Raw genomic sequence first — 20410 nt, 5'->3', positions numbered from 1 at the left:
ACATCATTATTCTTAGTAGACATATTTTAAAGTATAAAGAAGCAAAGTACTTCAGTTATTGCAACTCACTTTCATACAGTTTTGGGAAAAAATTTACATGAGTGTACTTTGAAAACTTTGTCAAAAAATGGAATTAAAAGGTAATATGAATCTTTCCATAAACTTTTTGAAGGAAGCTAGTAGAGCAAAATGTCAATAATTGCTAAATATAGATGGAGGGAATATAGCTGCTAATTTTCCCATTGTATCAGTCTGTTTCTGTTGCTCATAACAAAATACATGGAACCGGGCATTTGTAAGAAATCAAAATTTATTGCTATGGTTTCTGAGGTTGGGAATTCTAAAGTCCAGAAAACACAGCTGATGAAGGTCCTGGTGGTGGTGACAGTGATGCAGGGTATCCCATTGCAAAAAGTGGCAAAGCAGAGAGAGACCAATCTCCTCATACACTCTCCTTTTAAAGCACTCAGAACCATGCCCCTGACCACCATTTTAAATCCATTCACTATGGCACAGTCCTACAGTCTAATCACCTCTTTAAGGCTCCACCTTTTAATTACCATGATAGGATTTCCTATTCTCTTAACAGTCACAGTGTGGGGCCAAATTTCTAATACATAAAACTTGAGAGACACAGTTCAAGCTTCAGTGAATTTGGGGGGCACATTCAATCCACTGCATCTGTTCTCTCCATGCTTCTGTAGGTTTGAAAATTTCATAATTAAGAGATAGAGGAAAAGAGGAGGGAGCAGGAAGACCCAAGAGGAAATGGTCGACTTCAAGCTAATAACATGAGGATTCAAAGGATTCACTGGAAAAACTAAGAGCCATGACAGTAGTTGTACTGTGTGTTTGGGGAACAGCAGCTCATGGTTCAAAAAATAGCAGATGAAGCCGGTTCACTCACAATATCCAATGTGACAGAGTTCTGTGTCAATCCCATAAATTCATGATGAGAAAGACTGCTTGCTTAAATATGGATGGCTTTCTCATCAGCAACAGTCCTTTGTGAGGTGGAGGCAGGGAGTCTGATCTCGAGACAAACTGAGATGACTGATATGTGAAGTATGCAGAAAACAAATGTACTTCACAGGGCCTGGTTTTCCAAAGCCTTGCAGTTTCAAATATTGACCTTGCAAAGGACAGGAAATTTTCCCCAGGCTACATAGTCTCTGTTGTAAGATAAAAAATTGTAATACAGCAAGGTTGCTGGCTCAAAGACAGACAGGTTACTGACTGATATGTAAAGATACTGGGAAATTGCTGTAAGAAGAGAATGTTTGCTAAAATCAAGCTTCTGTTAGTGGATCGACTTAATTGCATTATAGAATGTCACATTACCAAAAGTTACCAGCTTCTATTGTAAAACTTGTTAAACTGTACTTAGCAAAAACCCCACCTATGTTCTCTTCCTGGAACTTCCTGGTTGGAGAATAAATGTGGGAAGAGAACCCCAATTCATGGTTAATTTCCCAAATAGAAGGGATGCCTCTCCCTTGAGGGTTCTGGGAGATTAACCCCTTTTGGGGGCTTCTCACTACTCGGTTGGAGAATAAATGTGGGAAGAGAACCCCAATTCATGGTTAATTTCCCAAATAGAAGGGAGGCCTCTCCCTTGAGGGTTCTGGGAGATTAACCCCTTTTGGGGGCTTCTCACTGCTCAGAAAAGATGGGCTTTGAGTAATTTTTGGAGGCTCCATCACCCAAGGGAAAAGGGGTGACAAATCCGTGGGAGGCAAAGCAACACTGACAAGGCCACTAGGTAACCTTCATGTGTAGGAAGAGCTTACCTTTGGAGGATGATAGAATCTCTGGTTTGCTGGAGACTTGAAAGATGCATAGACTGTTCATGTTGCACTCATTGGGCATAGTTTGACTTGCTCAATTCAGGATCTTACTGTCTCGACTTCAGTGCATTTGTTCAGCAGCTGTGGAGGAGGATGGGTGAGCATCTGCTGCTGCAACACCACAGTTCATCCAGCTGTTAACCTGATTTCTTCCACACACAGGCATTCCAAAATGATCCAGTGTGATTTTTGTTTTGACAGGGTGCATGGAGTCTCAGTTTTAGAGCTGGAAGGACAATTGGTTTTCAACCAGGAGTTCATAGATTCTTCCCTGGGTGACTGTGGATGATTTTCAGGAATTCCATAAACACCTTTAAATAGTCTTTCACATCTAAGCACTCCAGTTCATCCCCCTAGGAAGGGTTCCTAGCTTTTAGCAGATCCCAACAAGTGGTTATAATAAACTTAGGAGCCACTGATCTGGTCGAACCTCTAAGCCCCACTGAACATACAGAGAAACTGAGAGAACAGATTAGGAAAAAAATCAGTTATTGAAATTTTCGCAATGTCTGGGTACTTTTTAGAACTGACCTCGTTTTCCGCCACTGCAGACTGAGCTAATGGCCCAGTAAAATTGGTTGAATGAAATAGAGCCACTAGGGAGCTTTTGCTGTCAGCATAGAAACCCCAAATAGCAGAGACAAGTCTGGTTGAAATCCCTAGGAAGGAGAACAAATATAGGAGCAGTCCCTGCAGTTTCTAGAAGCCAGTGACATGAGGGAGACCAATTAGGTTCTTTTGCCTGGATTACATTTGAGTCCTAAATAAAACAAAGTATTGAGAAATATCTATGTCAGTAAATTCTATCCCTCCCCACTTAGCCCTTCTACCTCGTTTTTTTTTTTTAATTTAAATTTTTTATTTTTTAAATAGGGGGTTCCTTGGCAGAACTGTCACAAAGATATAGCTTGGTTTTCTTTCTGAAACAGAGAAAGCATTCTAGTTGATGAAGCATTTCTGTGCTTACCAAATAAATAAGACAGAACAGATTCTTGAAATTAAACATTGAGAATAAGGGTGCGTGTGGGGTTGGAGAATAATTATATCCAAGAACAATGCCATTGAAGTACTTTTTGAAAGGCTTCACGCATCTGGGTGCCAAATGGAAGGGCCTGGTGGGTCCTGAGGCTGCCTCTGCTCCTAGCTGTGAGCAGCTCTGGGTTGCATGGGATGCTCTCTTCTACCTCCAGTCTCTCTTCTGTCATCTTCTCTTGCTGTCAGCTCCTCATGACTACTCGTGACTCAGGGGCCTTCAGTGGAGCACCCTATTAGTAGAATCTTCTCATGGCCAAGTTAGCTTTCATGCCCTTAGGGGACCTTTGTTGGATTTTATATAGATCTGTTGCTACTAGATTGGGAACTCACTGAGGGCATATTCAGACGCACCACACCAGGGAGAGATACCCTGGTGGACAAAGCATTTATGGGCATGGTCCCAAAACATTCTCTAGTCCAGATCCAATTTCTGGGTAAAAGGTCCCATATACAAGTATCTTCTACCTGAACCTGTGTCTACTTGCCACTGTTTGGGCAAAGGACCATCAATCATTGTTGATTCACTCAATTCATTACTCACTGGTTTTATAATTAATTTTTGTGTTCATTCATCCACTCAATAAATGTTTATTGGATTGCAATTGAGATATACAATTGTATCCCCATCAGAATATTTCTGGGGTCCACATTTGAGACTTAAGATTTTGGAGCCATCTTCAATTTTTCTCTTCCCACTGGCTTGTGTCTACTCCCTCCCTATTGTGTCTGCCTGAATCTTTTTTTTTTTTTTTTAAAGATGACCGGTAAGGGGATCTTAACCCTTGACTTGGTGTTGTCAGCACCACACTCTCCCAAGTGAGCTAACCGGCCATCCCTATATGGGATCCGAACCCGGGGCCTTGGTGTTATTAGCACCACACTCTCCCAAGTGAGCTAACCGGCCATCCCTATATGGGATCCGAACCCGGGGCCTTGGTGTTATTAGCACCACACTCTCCCAAGTGAGCTAACCGGCCATCCCTATATGGGATCCGAACCCGGGGCCTTGGTGTTATTAGCACCACACTCTCCCAAGTGAGCTAACCGGCCATCCCTATATGGGATCCGAACCCGGGGCCTTGGTGTTATTAGCACCACACTCTCCCAAGTGAGCTAACCGGCCATCCCTATATGGGATCCGAACCCGGGGCCTTGGTGTTATTAGCACCACACTCTCCCAAGTGAGCTAACCGGCCATCCCTATATGGGATCCGAACCCGGGGCCTTGGTGTTATTAGCACCACACTCTCCTGAGTTAGCCATGGGCCAGCCCACCTAACTGATTCTTCCTGCTATATTTAACCCATTCCATGGCCCTTTCACCCCACCAGCAAGTCCCATCTATTTCCCATTTTGGCTTGCTCCATCATTTCTCCTTTTAGGTGATCTATATTTCTCACCTGGATCGAATTTTCTGGACTCATCTCTTTCTACTCTTGACATGTTGGCATGCTGCGGCCACGTGAACCACTCACCTGCTTTCCAGCACTCTGTTGTATCTTCATGCCACTGTGACTTTTCTTGGTCATGCTATACTTTTTCTGAAATATTTCCTCCCCTTCCTCTTTTTTGCCTCTTGAAATTCCATTTCTCCTTCAAGGCCGAGATATTTGAGCTCAAATATCACCTTTTCTTTTTTTCTTTCTTTTTTTTTTTTCTTTAGGGGATCTCAACCCTTGGCTTGGTGCTGTCAGCACCACACTCAGCCAGTGAGCTAACCAGTCATCCCTATATAGGATCCGAACCCGGGGCCTTGGTGTTATCAGCACCACACCCTCCCGAGTGAGCCCCGGGCCGGCCCTCAAATATCACCTTTTCTGAGAAGCCCTCCCAAACTTTCCTTCAACCCTGCTCTAGTTATTGCAAATTTGAATGTACATTAAAAGCACACTCTGTACTCTAGAAGAGTTTGTTTATATAATTTATTTATGGTCCTTTGAAAAGTCTGATTTGTATAGTGACACATGTGTTTCTACTGGATTGGGAATTTGCTGAGTTCAGGAACTGTGTATTCATTCATTTCTTCATTCATTCTGTGTGCAGGAACCAAGTGAGGAACTGGGAACTGTGACAAGGCTGTGATGGTCTGGCTAGGGCGACAAACAGGTAAACTCACCAGTATTTTTTAGGGTGACATTTGCACTGACAGAGGATAGATCAAGGCTTGATGCATGGTCAAGAAAGGGGAGTTCATTGTGGTGGGTTAGAGAATGTTTCACAAAGGCAGAGGTGGTTCAGTTGTGCCTTAATTCCAAACACACATCTTTTTCTTCCCCACATCATGAAGCCAGGGCATGTTTTTTTGATAAATGTATACATTTAATGTGGCAATGTTTCTCTCCTACCCCAAATCTGGTATTAATTTGGCAGTATGTCCCATAGTCTGTGGCATCTTAGTATTAAAAAGATATGGTACTTAGACTCTTGTGATTGGGCATAATAGACAACAACTTGAATTTTTTAAAAAGTCGGGGGTAGGGAGGAAGTGTATTAGTTCCCTATGGCTGCTGTAATAAATCACCACAAACATAGTGTATTAAAAGAACACAAATTTATTCTCTTGTAGTTCTGGTGGTCAGAAATCCAAAATGAGTCTTTTTTTTTAAAAAAGATGACTGGTAAGGGGATCTTAATCCTTGACTTGGTGTTATCAGCACCACGCTCACCCAGCGAGTGAACCGGCCATCCCTAAACGGGATCCGAACCTGTGGCCTTGGTGTTATCAGTACCACACTCTCCCGAGTGAGCCACAGGCCAGCCCCAAAATGAGTCTTAAGGAGGTAAAATCAAGAAGCCAGCAGGTCTGGTTCCTTCTGGAGACTGTAGGAGAGGAATCTATTCTTTGTCTTTTCCAGCTTCTAGAGGTCTCCTGCATTCTTTGGCTCATGGCCCCTTCCTCAGTCTTTAAAGTGTGTCATTTCAATCTCTGCTTCTGTGGTCACATAGCCTACTTTGTAACTCTGACTTCTCCTGCCTCCCTCTTATAAGGATCCTTGTGATTGCATCAGACCCACCTGGGTAATCCAGGACAATCTTCCCATCTCAAGATTCTTAATCACATCTGCAAAATTCCCTTTGCCATATAAAGTAACATTTACAGGTTCTGGGTACTAGATGTAGATATCTTTGGGGGCCATTATTCAGCTTACCACAGAAGGAATTTATTTTAAGGATACTGATATGTCTTTAGAACCCAAAGGTGGGAATATAGCTATGTCCCAGGAAGAATCTAGAAACTTCCTGTCTCCTATATCTGCTCCTGTCTCCGTGTCTATATTCTTTTCTCTCTTTTTTGGTAGACTGACTTCTTCTGCAACTGAGCCAATATGTGGGCATGTGATTGCTGACAATTTCTGAGTCTATAAATTATGGTTTCTGTATCCAGAGATTGCCCCCCTCTTATCTCTATTTCAGATTCCTAAGAAAACCTCTGATTGGCGTGTGATTGCTGACAATTTCTGAGTCTATAAATTATGGTTTCTGTATCCAGAGATTGCCCCCCCTCTTATCTCTATTTCAGATTCCTAAGAAAACCTCTGATTGGCGCTCTTGCACCAATACCACCTTTGCCAAGGATGTAGCCAAAGTTGTAGCAGTAGCCAAAGGATAGAGTTCTTCCATGTAGTAGAAAATGACTGCCAGCAAGGAGGCATTGCAAGGGATTCTCAGTTGAGCATACACTAAAAAATAGTTCTCTATGAAGATGACTAACCGTTCACCAGGAAATTGAGTAAGAGAGTGACACGGAAGGTGGAGTGTACTCCTGGCACTTAGTCTAGTGTTTCTCAAATGATGAGTGTCTCAGAAATATTTCTTGAATTGAGTTGAGTTGTAAAATTTCTGTGAAGTGTCTTTTCATCCATGAGATTTCGCTGCCCCACCATCCTGTGCCATGCTGGGTTGTTACGTGCCACACTTTTGCCCAGAATTCTTCAGTCACTTTCTTCTTATCACAGAGTAAAGTCCAAACTCTAACCTGGATGTAGGACATGATGAGCCCCCTTTTCCCCATCTAGGATAGGAGAATAACAATGCTAATCTCATAGATGTGTTGAGAAGGTTAAGGGATTATAAGGGATTGTTGTACTTTTCAACAAATCGCCAGTGTGAGTCCCCTGCCGTGGTCAGGTTGGGTTGCTACTGTTCCACAAGCATTTGTCTCAATTATTCTTATCACTAAACCTTTGTTTCTCCTGTTACTCCAGCCTTGGAAATGCCTGACTCTATCTCCTGTCTTCTTTACTCCTCCTTATTTTTTCAGGTCCTGCTAGGCTGCAAATGTTCATTCTTTCTTTTTAATTCTAATTTTTAGTCTGTTCTACATAGAATCTAGAGTAGATTATTTAGTCCAATTTCCTACCCAAACGTGGGAAACCATCAATATATTGCTTTCCTGGTGGCCGTTTTGCTTCTTCTTGAATAGTTTTAGTGATGACGAACTAAACTTAGGCTGCTCATTTCATTTTTCCAACAGCTCTAATTAAATAACTAAAACATGCAATTATCTTTTTAGTCATGACTGTCTTGCTTTTTTAATGAAATTTTCAATTCTTCCAGAGGAACAAAGTAGCTGTTGGAAAGGCGTTTATTATATTTATGCCTAAAATTATGATTTTACGACATTAATAGTTAAACCATTGCTACCATTTTTATTTTCTTTTATTCCAACTTTATCATGCCTTGGAGGGGAAGACTTGCTGTTTCAAGGCTTATGATTATTGTGACAATGCCTACAACAGGTTTCTGAACAGAAATAAAGCAAAGAAAACCCTTCTGGTTCATGTCTATTGATGCCTGAACATTACTTAGGTCACTCTAGGTTACTCTTACACAGCATTTGAATTTTTGGAAAAATAAAGTCTGTTGCAAAACTTTTACTCCCTTTCGTATCCTTCCAGTTCTTTCACTGTTTATATACAAATAGATCCATATTTATATGCCTGGTTTAGTTTATACAAAAATTGGGATTAGACTATCCTATGGTCTAAATGTTGGTGTCTCCCCAAATTCTTATGTTGGAAATTAATACCCAGTGTGGTAGCGTTAAGAAGTGAGGGCTTTGCAAAGTGATTAAGTCATGGAGGCTCTACCTTCATAGTGGAATTAGTGCCCTTATAAAAGAGTGGTCTAAATGTTGGTGTCTCCCCAAATTCTTATGTTGGAAATTAATACCCAGTGTGGTAGCATTAAGAAGTGAGGGCTTTGCAAAGTGATTAAGTCATGGAGGCTCTACCTTCATAGTGGAATTAGTGCCCTTATAAAAGAGGATCAAGAGAACTCCCTTGTCCCTTCTGCCACACGAAGATGCAGCAACAAGGTGCCATCTATGAAGCAAAGAGTAGCCCTCACCAGACACCGAATCTGCCAGTGCCTTAATTTTGGACTTCACAGCCTCCAGAACTGTAAGTGATAAATTTCTGTTGTTTATAAATTACCCAGTCTAAGGTATTTCATTATAGCAGCTATAATGAACTAAGACCATATATGCTGCTCTGTATGTCCTTTTAAAAAGACTTAATAATATACCAATACCATCTTTTCATGTCAATATACAAAGATTTAATTATTTTAAATCACTCTATGGTGTGTCATAATTGATTTATTTTTTCTTCTATTGGTCAACACTTAACGTTGTTTCCAATTGGTTCTTGAATTCTGATTCCTTTACCTTAAAAAACATTAAAAAGATAAAAGACCACTACATTCCTACTCACACATTTGCCCACTGTTGTGGGTTGAATTTTGTCCCCCAGCGCATATAGGGCCCTTCTAGGTAATGCTGGTGAGTGAAGGGAGCCAGATGTAACAGTGGTGGGGACTGTGGTATACTGGAGAACGAATGCTTTCTCTAGGGGCACCCAAGATGCCATGATTCAGCTGATTATTGTCGTGTGGGAATTTAGGTCTCATATCACCAGATCTTCAGATTTTTCAGGAGAAGCTGGAAATCTAGAATCTAATATGAAACCTATCAACTTTTAAATGTTTCAAATTTTTAAAAAAACATTGTGCAGGCCAATAACACCCCTTCTCTGCTGGCTAGATATGACCCATAGGCCCCCAGTTTGCAACCTCTGCTTTACTGAAACAAGTAATTTATGGAGCCCTAGGCAATTATTTCTTTGTACTCCAGAAGTTCTTAGTGTGAGGATGGAGGAGATCAGGTGGTGCCAAATAAATGCACAAGAAGTCCAAGTCATGTTTTAAACTACTGAACTTTTTTTTCTTTTTATTGCAAAACATTGGTTACAGAAATTTCAGAAAGTTTTTCCCATGGTGTCTGCTAACTTCTGCTTTGAATTATACATCTAAACAAACAAGCTCAAAGTGCATTTTGAATTCAATAATAGACCTTTAAAAAAGGACAATTCCTCTAAGGATTTATATATTATATATTTATAGCATCGATAGATATGCAAACTGCTGTCTATCCACGAAGAAGGAAAAGATGTATATATATTTAGCAAATCCAATGTCAAAATCATTATATTTATAGGAATTCATTTAAAAATGATATCCGAATAATTTCCCCCATTATAAACTATGGTTAGGACATATACAAATGAGAGTCTAAGTTCTATATTATGAAATGGCTCTGAGCACAGTATACTGCACGTACTGTTCCATACAGTGGTAGCAGCAATATAGACTCAGGTCAGATGCTGTAGTGACAGGAAGCAGGCAAGTCTTCACACAATGCTACGATACTCTTCTTCTCAATCTCCCTGACAAAACCCCGTGTTCAGGGCCAGAATGATGCAGCTAACAAATTACACAGGCATTTATCATTCAGGAGAAGAATAACCTCCAATGGGGTGAGTTTCCTCCCCAACCCCCCGCCTTAGTTCTCAGTGTATTTCGTGTGTACACTCACTAAGTCAGAACCAAGAATCTGATCCTGCTTGGTCCTAAATCAGAGGTGCCAAACTATTGCCTTTGGGACAGAATGCTGCTGGCAGACATACTTGTTTGGCAGCACAGTGTGTGAAAATTTGAATTTGAATGTCCTCGTGGTGGGACGTGTATTTGCTCATGCCCTACAAACTCTTCTTCGGTTGTCTTTCACACATTTGCCTTCTGAATTTGGACCCCGAACATATTTGAGTGTGCAACCCCTCCATCTAGATGCAGATGCCTGGCTCTGATGATGTGTGGGAGGCTGCGGTGAAGACGTGAGGGACGCTTTCGGGATTCAGACAGGCAAAAAATTGGATGGGGCAGAAGCAAACACCAGCTAAGTTAGGAACATGAGATAGAGTTAGGAGGCGGCTAAGTTACTGGGAAGATTAGGTTTGGGACAAAGTCTGAATGTTTGGCTTTTTCCAAGTCGCTGCTGTGCTGCTGCAGCTTCCTGTGCTAGGGTCCACAAGGTGTTGAGGTAACGGGAGCAAGGGTCTGTTGGCCTGGCAAAAAAGCATCTTGTGTTGGTCTAAGAGAAAGGAAGAAAAGAAAGGGGATGAAGAAAGCTGCCCATCCAGGCAGGAGGCTGAATTTCCCTCCACGACCCACAGCTCTCAGGAGCCTGCCTTTTTCAGAGGAAGGCCCGGGACATGGTTGGCACTGACGTTCTTCAGAAAGCCTATGGACTTCTAGCCATACATGCATCGGTTTCACTTCCCAGCACATAAATCATGCAAATGCGCAGTGGTCTGAAGGTTTGAGGTGGCCGGTAGACTAGTTAAGTTAGGGAAGGAAAAATCACCTCACTTATATTGCCATTGGGATTACCAGGTCACTGCAATCCCCTCTTAGATGACACATAGAGATTGTCACATCTGATTTTATGAGCAGTGATAAGTGCAAGAATATCATCAGAGAAAAGGCAACACAACTACTTCCTGAAATGAATAAAAAGAAAAGAAAAGAAAAAATCTTAAATCAGACCCAACCCCTCCTTTGGATGACTCCAATCTGAGAGACAGAATGATTGACTTGTAAAAAGAAGAGACAGCTTAGGCCAATTCAGGCTGGAAGAAAAGCTTTCACTACTCTTTTTACGAGTAGTCATTTACAAGACTGTGCAAATTGGCTTCCCTTTTTTCCAGATGTTGAATGGATTCTGATAATGAAATGGTGATTTCTTTCAAGAGTAAACACTTCAGAGTCACCCAGTGCTCGATCAGACACCCAATCACCTGTCTCCCTCCCCCGTGCCAAGCTCACTCACAACTTGATTAGGCCACAAGATAAGGAGAGAGGTCACATGTCATCCCATAGCACCACTCACTCAGTGTCACTTCTGCACTGTCACGAATGGACTTTTCACTCTCATCTCTGGTTTAGCAATTTGCAACCAGTAGCCCTAAAGAATCAGAAACATGTCTTTCATCTATCACAGATGCACCAACACCTAGACCTTTGTAAACCCAGGAAGTGTTGGCTTGCCATCTCTGGGTCCCATAGCTATACATTCTGTGGTTAAATACTTTATTCCATATTATTTGTTCAGAGCTTACCTAGACCTTTGTAAACCCAGGAAGTGTTGGCTTGCCATCTCTGGGTCCCATAGCTATACATCCTGTGGTTAAATACTTTATTCCATATTATTTGTTCAGAGCTTAAAAAAAAAAAAGATTAAAAATACCCTTGGTTACATTTTTGTTTTTAATTTTTAAAACTTGAACATAATTCCCAGTGTAAGAAGCCCAACAATTTGAGTAAGCTTCCAACTGGTTTAAGCATCACAGCAGGCAATAGTAAAATGTTAAGTGCCTTAGAAAATTCCAAAGAAATGCATAAAGCAGTGCATGCATTCTGATGACACAAAATTAAGACTGGGTTTGGAGAGGAATTACTTCATTTAAGTCTCATTATTTTTGTTAAAGGATAGTGAGTTATAATGCAATATCTAGGCCAAATATATAACCACCCACACACTATCATCACTTTATCTAGAAACAACATAGTGTTACTAAATGAACATATTTATAAAAGACTGTACACTGCTTTCCCATGGGGTCAGCAGATGTAAACAAACAGCTAATTCAACTGGAGTTTAAAATATTATTTTAAATTCATTTGTCATATAGTCTCTTGCATAACATGCCAGTTCATCTTTCACGAAATCACAACTTGCCTACCACAGCTTGCAGGACTTGTTAGAAGAGGTACACCAGCTTATACAAATATTGTACAGTGGTCTACAGGAACGTGAAAAACATAAAGCAGATCAGGAACAAAAATGCCCATTTCACGAGATGCTAAATAACATGGAATTGGGAACATAGGTTAATCCTTGCAACATGTGCTTCTTTATTGAATGTTACAGATTTATAAATGATTATAAAGCTGTCCTGTAACGTTCATTAATACAACCACATGCTACAACTATGCTGGGTTAAACACAGGTTACATATATGTTTACATGTGTTTTATAATACAGCATTACCTAACATATTGAATGGTACATACTATAGATATAGCATGATGGACAACTGGATAACATTTATTATCTTTAAAGAAGTTAAACAGCCCAGACATTCAAGAAGATTAGACTGTGCAGCCTCAGAAAGTAGAAAAATGTACTATCCAGTTATCTACCATAATATTACCTGTACAAACCATGTTTTAGAATACATTTGAAACATTCAGAAGAAACACATTTTGTGTTTTTACTAGTACATTTTTCCCATTTGATTATTGTTATATATATATATATATATATATATATATATTTTTTTTTTTCAGAATGGGAACTTTCAAAGTGCTAAATTACATCCTAGACCTGGAAGCTTAGACTTAAAAAAAATCCAGTTCTATAAAGTGCTGCATTCTGACTGCTAATACACCTTTTGGCTTTCAGAAATTCACAAACTAGCCATGACAATTGTACCCAAGCTTTCTAGCTCCTCATTCAAACCCATCAAGGAAGGGATTTCCAACTATAAAGTATGTTGGTTATCAGGAGACCTCCATGGTCATTTTCATAAAACAACCTTAATTTTTTTTTTAAAGGTACAAGCAATTTAGAACAAATCATTACATTTAGTAGTACATAAAAATTGGCACCTTTGAAGCAGATAATCAAACCAAAGCAATTACTTCTTTAAGCTCTCTATGACTTTATTTATAGTCCTCAAAAACTTGCTGCTCATGAGCTGCTTAATTCACAAAGATGGGTGTAATTAACATCCCCTCGATCAGGGACATGGTGGGATAAATGAACTGAGCACAAGCTGATTGTACAAGGCCACAGAATCGATGCCACCTCAGTGCACAGAGAACCCGGACGTGGGAGGAAATGGATGGAAAAATAACACACATGAACGTGCACAGCAAAGAAATGGCTCATGAAAGTTACAGTTTGTCTGTAAAGTCATTTAAATTTGACTTATATATTTCACATACTTCACAAAAGATGTTGAAACTTAATTTTCATGCACAACAAAAGAACCAGGTAGTCACAAGGTCAGGACTGTTAAGTATTTAGTTTCCCAGGTCCTGTTTTTTTCTCTCCAAAATCACGACGAATGGAAACACTCGTGTTCATAGTTTCTCTCCCCCACTTCTAATCTGGTCCAGAATGAGGTTTTGGAGATGCTCGATGTTCTGCTCTAGGGTCAAAGAAGAAGGGTTTCACCTCCTTCTTAAATTCCTCTATAGATTTCCTCAGGAGAGCCTTCAGCTTTGTGAGTGTGCTCACTACTTAAAATCATGAAAACGTTAGGATGTGAGTACATCAAACTAGCAGCATCTAATCTAAGAAACAGAAATAATGAAATCTTGGTTCAAACTCTGGTGCTGAGACTTGGCCTTCCTGAGAATCACAGAGAAATGGTCTCAAAATATAAAGTGCCTATTACAACTGTATTGATTATGAATGAACACGATTCCTTCTTCTCATTTATCGATCAATATGGAACCAAGGGTTCATGAACTCTTTAAATTTATATTGCAACTTGGCGTGTATGTAATTCTTTTTTCCTTCTTTCTTTTCCTGGGGAAAAGGCCCAAAGTTCTCATTAGATCCTCATAGGGATTCATGACTCAAGGAAGTTTAAGAACTCAAGGAAGTTTAAGTTTAAGGAAGTTTAAGATCGGATTTATTCTCAGAATGAATGCATGTTTGCAGACAGGGAAATAGCCAGTGTGGGGCCCAATAAAACGTGTTTCTAGAGCCATTATAAACGAGGGAGTCTGGGTGTTTGTTACTGATTCACCTAAATACCAAGGAGTAAAAAAGGAATGTTTAATTCTTTACACTTATGACCTCTTCACTCTTTCTATACCTGAAAAGCGTGTTCATAAGTTTTTTTTAAAAAAAATATTTAAAGGCTAGAGGTTTTGTCCATGTATTTACTTGCTTTCACAAAACGAGATAAAACTTGGTGTTTACAACTACCACTAAACAAAAGAACCAGGTAGTATCTTGGGCCAGAAACATTAAGTCATTTTCCTTAAAGGCTTTATTCTTTTTCAAACTTCAGTAATCCAAATAGGAATCTGAAGACTTGGGGCCAAGATTTCCTTATTCCACTTCAAATTCAGATTCTGATCTAGAAGCATATGCTTATATTCTAGAGTCTGTAATGCTAACTGGTTAGAATTGCACATCCATTCAGATTGTACTTGATGTCATAGCTTTGTGCAGGAGAAACCAGAATAAATAAGATGTCATGACAGCCGGTGCTTTTGGATAGAAAGGGGCAGAGGGCAGGTAGTGAGTTGTTTTGGCAGCTCTAGTTTGGTACAAGGAAAAGCTAAGGTTATAGGGATTTAAAAAATCAAAATTTCAGCAGATGGTCTAATAGTATAATGAATTCTTTCAATGGACTTCTTGGATATTAAAAAATCTTGGATATACTTTAACATGATAGAAAAGTCCAAGCCTCTTAAGAAAGCTCTATATGTCTGTTTATATACTATCTATAAACACGTGTCTTTGTGTAAATGCATATATATATGTATAGAACTCTTTATATGGTTTATTTGTTTTCTATTTTGGTCTACTGTATCTTTTTTTTATAACTCTGTCTATAAGAAAAATATTCATGGTATGCTTACAACTGATGATGGCTTTGGGTTGATACCAGACTCCCAGTCAATTCTAAGGTTATGTATGGTTTTGAAACTTCCTTAAAAAGTACTTTGGAACATTTCCATAAAAAAGATACCAGCCCTTGAAAAATGCCAATTAAATTTATGCTGAGCTCAGATTAGATGGAAAACTCTATGAAAATATCCACATATAACCATATATTCATATACAAAATGGTCATGTGATGAAGGGGTATGAAAAATTGGCAGTTACATCTTGGAGGTGTTCAGAGGACATGGAAGAGTCATGCAAATGATGATGGTCACACAGGAGCATAACACATGACATGGATGGTGAAAATACAGCAATATCCCATATGGCAATTTTGGGTTAGTTCTGCCTAATGTGTGTTTTTTTTTTTTCAAGTTCAGTATTACATAAGAAGCGAGTGAATTCATTGAATGACAGGTGAGATACAAAATAAATTAAAAAATATAAAATTATTTAATTACATTCATCCTGAGCTTGCTTGACTATACTTGAATGCCCACTGTGTATAATAAATCACTTGGCTTTTGTGTTTAACATCAACTCTTCTTTCATTTCAATTGCAATACAAAAAGGCATCTCTGTTCCCTTATTTTCTTCCAAAAAGATAAACAGTTGTGGCACCAGAAGTGAATAGATAAGAGACAGGTGAACTATGACTGTTACCTTGTTTTTTCTTTATAATGATCAATTACAGAAGTGTTGGCATGAGAAGGATGTGGGACGTTAGGTAGAACTGCTTGCTGCCGGCTTATACTGAATAAAAAGGATGCTCTTCATCAGTCACCAGTGATGGAGCCAATGTGAAAAGAAAACAGAATGGAAGTTTAGAATATCTCATTTTGTATGCTGGCTATTTTATTTTATTTTGCAATTTTGCCCTGCCTCCTAAAACTCTTGATAATGGTCAGTAATCAAAAGATGTCTCCTGGCATGGAGAGTGCTGGAAGCCCCTTGGTCCCCAGATCTCATGGCTTTCTGCAGTGACTGGTGATACACACTCATCTCTAACCCTTCTGCCCCTCACTTCCCCTCCCTACCCAGCAAGTGTGAACATGCCTGAGATCCCTGTGTTTGGCACTGGGTCAGATCAAATGCTTTCTTGATCTGTGGCCCAGAAGTCACCTTTGAGTTAACACTTCCCAAAACATTGCTTGTTTTGCTCAGCTAAGAATAAAGCAGGTATGATTCAAGGATGGGAGAAAAGGTGGAGTTTGGGGGGAATTTTAGGACTGGGTTGTTGAGGCTCCTGCAACGCCTATTAAGAAGGTTTAGTTGTGCTTGCTTTCAAAGCTGTGGAAAGCCGATGTTCTGGACAGTCTCCTCATGGACAGGCTGTCCCCTCGGCCCTCTGGCTTGGAGGACTTACTCCTCTGGAAGGGATTTCGCAGGCTTGCTGTGTTCCGCTGCCTGTCGAGCTTGTCACTGATGGAGAAGCTCTTCCTGGTGTGTGCATGGGATGCACTGGGCTCCTCTGCTGAGTAGCTGTTGGCACGCTCTATCTTGGGGACTGTGATGTTGTTGGACAGGGCTCTGTCTGCCTTATCACCCTCCTGGGAGGATATTGCAATGGCGGCTCTCCCGCCTTTGGCCTCATTCTCTTCACTGTCAGAGCTGGGGTGACTCAGTTCTGCTTCTCTCTCAGGATGGCAGCAAGATAAGTCCTCCGTTTTGTCTCCAGGACCCCCAGGGAAGGAGGCTCTGTCAGTGATCGCTTGTGGGGCATTGACACACCGTGTGTCAATACAGTCTGTAATGCTTGTGTACTCTGCAGTTTTCACGGGCACCCCGAAGTTGGCATAATAGCTCCTCGAAGGAGAAAACATAAAGCTATGAGATTTTACGATGGGAGCCTCTTCTAGGAGAAAGGGCGTAGTGGCTAGATAGCGGCTACTTTTGGAACGCCCAATGGGGTGGTATGTTGGAGGGTCTGAGTCCCAGGGGTTTTGGCATTCTGGGAGGTGGGTATAGTCTGAAGAAAAAGATCTAGTGTCCACGGTGGTGACATCCTCAAAATCAATGCTCCGGCTTGGAGGTCTGTCTGTGGGTGCAAGAGTTGCATAGGCACTACTTGAAGGGGCTGTGGAAGGTACTGTAGTGGAAAAGCTTGGCTCGCCCAGCCCAAGAATGTTCATGGAATTGTCCAGAGGGTCTATATCACAGTGGAGCTCATCCATGGCAGAGACATAGATGTCTATACATGACGATGGTCTTCTGGAATCAGGAACAATGGCCAAGGTGTTCGCAGGGGCTGCAGGAGTTTTGGATTCTTTTGCTACAGAGTGGGAACTAGTAGCCCGATGGAGGCTCAGGGACCTTTCTTTAAAAATACTTTCCAACTTTTCTATACCTCCTTTGTCTTTCATATTGACTGAATAGAAAGAATGGCTTCGTATACGGGGCATTAAGGTGGGAGAAGTTGGGGACATGGTCTCCTCACCTGCAGGGTCTATACTCTCTTGGAGCTTGAAGGTGTTCCCCTCCTGGCTGTTGAAGCTGCTCTGGCGGACAATGTAGGCTGCGTCTGTGCAGTCCGAGGAGGTCCTCGAGCGGATTTTGTTGGACTCAGCCCGCTCCAGACCTGTCAGGCGCTCCAGGGCTGTGGCCATGCGCCCGATGAGGTCCTCGAGCTGCGCCAGCCGGATGTCCACGGTCTGGAGCGAAGCCTTCATGGAGTGCTCTCTCTCATTGACTTCCTCCAGCCGCATGGACATGTTCTCCACCCTGTGCAAGGAAGAGAGAACCAGAGTCAGTCAGGCCGGGTTCCTCTGCTGGGGGTTTTGAGAGCAAGGACAGGGGGATCACAGCCGTTTCTGGACCTTGGTGCCATCCGTGCTCTCCTCCCAGAGGGAAACCGAGGGGTTGTGGGCAGGTAGTGAGAGGGGCTGGGGAAGAGAGAATGGCTTTGATGGTGTCACTGGGATCACAGAATCCATTTTTTTTTTGAAGCTGGAAGAGGCTTTAGAGATTATTTAATACAGTGGTTTTAGCTCCCATCTCTTTTTCCCTCAATGAAATGTCATATACAATCCTGATAAATAAGCGCCAAAATGGAGCATTTCTTATGGAAGTGGAGTGGGGCCAAAGTCTTCCCCTTTACCACTCCCCCGGGCCTAGCTGTGGCTTGGGGCAGGGTTTAATCACCTAAGTATTAGAGTGTTGGCATATCAGGGTCACCAATAAAATAAGAATGTTGCCTTTTGATGATTTTACCCAGAATTTAGTGATAGAATTTTAGAATGTAGCTATTTTTTATTGAAGCATACATGTAAAATTTGTATTTTATAAAGTGGGATTGGTTTTTACCTTTATACAATATTCTTTTTTGTTATTGTTTATTCAGGATAATCTTTTTAAAATTTAGTACCTCCAAAGAAATTAATGTGGCCCTGTTACTGAGGCACCCAGGGTTGATTTAAGCTAATCCAATTCTTTCATTTATAAAGGAAAAGCAAAAATTAAGAAATGTAACCAAGTAATTTGTGGTAGACACTAGAATATCTATCAACAAGTAAATTATCCTAGTCCTTTCTCTGTCTCTCCCTTTCCAGGTAGCTGATCACGGATGCCTTATATTACAGTTATTTCTAGATGTCTCAACCCTCTGCATTGGAGTTTCTTAAGGGCATGGTCTGCCTCACACTCCTGTTTCCATCTTCATGTTGCCAGCCCAATACCTGCCAGGTATCAGTAAGTGTTCACCGAGTCAATAACAGTGTACTTGATTTTAATTGTCATACAGTCTGCCTGGTCATTTATTTACAAAGACAGAGGCCACATATTTAAAATAAAATTGTGCCTGATTTTTTATTTGCTTAGGTTAACGTGGAAAGGAGAATCAAAGCCAAGTCTTGGTTTGAGCTCAGACTTTCATGTTTAAATGCCTAAAGGCAAACCTTTGGATGAATCTGAATGAGACCCATTCACAACTTTTCTGGAGAGGATAAAGATACTTTTTCCAATCATTTGGCTGCTGATCCTTAAAAGGAACATGATGCAGGTAGAACATGACTGCAGAATATGCTTTACAATGAGCAGTGGGAATTAGAGCTGGGTCTCCCCAGCCTGGTGGTAGTGGTGATGGTGGTGGTGGTGTGTTAAAGACAGCAACACATCTGTTAGGGAGGAATGTACACCTCAGTGCCAAAGGAGCTATAAGAGGCATGTGAATTCCCTCTCTGAGGGACCTGTAGGCTGTTTGCAAAATCTCCTCGCCTGCTAGCCAGGGGTTGGGATGTGTGATCCCCTTGCCTTGGGGCACTTTCTCCCTCTCTTAGAGCCTTTACTCCCCGTGTCTCTTTACCTCCCCCTTTATCCCTCAGCTTGCCTTCACTGGGTCTAAGGCCCTGGACTGCTCCCAAGAGCCCTGCTTCTGATACTTTCTTTTTGCTCTCTCCTGCTGCCCATAACCACCCAGTGCCTCTCAGGGGCCAGGCACATTCTGCCACCATGCCCAAGTTATTTCCAAAAGAATGCATTGACATTGAGCTATCCTGTGTCTGGAAACCTGACACTATTCACAAAGCTAACAACTAATTCAGAAGGGAAATACAGCTCTTCCCTCTTTCACTTCATTTTGTCATATAAACAGAGCCCAAGAAACTTTGTTAAGTGGATAGAATACTTCTGCATGAAAGTCAGGAGGAGGACTCGCATTTCTGCAGACTTTTCATTTAGCATGCCCCGGGTGCTGAGGCCTGCCAGCTTTTGATGCTGGAAGAGTAACAAAAGGCAGGATAGTTTTACTCTTCTTCTCCTTTTCTTTCTGGAGCCCAGTGTATAAATGGTTGGTGTTTGAAAGAGATGAAGATGCTCTTTTGGCATGATTGCGTGTGACCACCATGAAATATCTGTGCCACAGCCTGTGCTATGGGGGCCTCGCTGCTCATGTCCTGCCTCCCTTCAGCCCCAGGACCCAACACCACAGGGAAAACTAGCCGGCAAGAGGCACGGCTGGGGCACCAACCACAGGCAACAGAAGAGTCAGGACCTGGTCTCAGGCAGTAAACTGGACACAGAGATGCGGGAGCTGAGCAGGACCGGAGGGAGGCAGAAGGGGTGCAGGGAGGAGTTCTTCAGGGGAAGCCAGGAGGTGCCCAGTGGGAGCCTCCAAAATGGCCCCAGGGAACTAGAGTAGGGGAGAAAAGCCTACTGGAACAGGGCTCAGGAACTATTCTTAGCAAAATCTTACCTCTCCTATGGGCTCTGAGGTGGGTTAGAATGTAAGACTTGACTAAAGCAATAATAAACCATTTATCCATTTTCTTCCAGAATTCTGGGTGTGTTTAACCATCTAACCATCTAATTGTATGATTACGTAGGTCCTGGACCTAACTGACAGGGGTTTAACGTAAGGGTTATAAAAGAATAAAATGTCCCAGAGACAAATTTACATATGCTTATTCTATGACTATAGTGCTTCCCTTAATCTTTTTTTTTTTTTTTTTTTTTTTTTTTTTTTTTTTTCCGTGTCCAGCAACAGATCGCAACCCTCAGTGTTGCC

At 41.3% G+C, this 20410-nt stretch overlaps 1 protein-coding gene across 1 annotated transcript in view; it reads right to left on the bottom strand.

The window, feature by feature from the left end:
- Positions 1-9078: 9078 nt before the first annotated feature.
- Positions 9079-20410, bottom strand: part of TRPM3 (transient receptor potential cation channel, subfamily M, member 3) — a 149800-nt gene continuing 138468 nt past the window's right edge. Inside the window, exons 17-19 of the mRNA XM_008570046.1 lie at positions 17348-17631; positions 11345-15681; positions 9079-11238 (exon numbers count right to left, since the gene is read on the bottom strand). Of these exons, the coding sequence (XP_008568268.1) occupies positions 15659-15681; positions 17348-17631 (307 nt within the window). The 3' untranslated portion in view covers positions 9079-11238; positions 11345-15658. The remainder of the gene's footprint in view (positions 11239-11344; positions 15682-17347; positions 17632-20410) is intronic.

Source organism: Galeopterus variegatus, unplaced genomic scaffold, assembly GCF_000696425.1.
Source record: "Galeopterus variegatus unplaced genomic scaffold, G_variegatus-3.0.2 Scaffold565, whole genome shotgun sequence".
Classification (NCBI taxonomy): Eukaryota; Metazoa; Chordata; class Mammalia; order Dermoptera; family Cynocephalidae; genus Galeopterus; species Galeopterus variegatus.
Note: the sequence above shows the minus strand (reverse complement) of the source record. Positions and strands in the feature narration are given on the sequence as shown.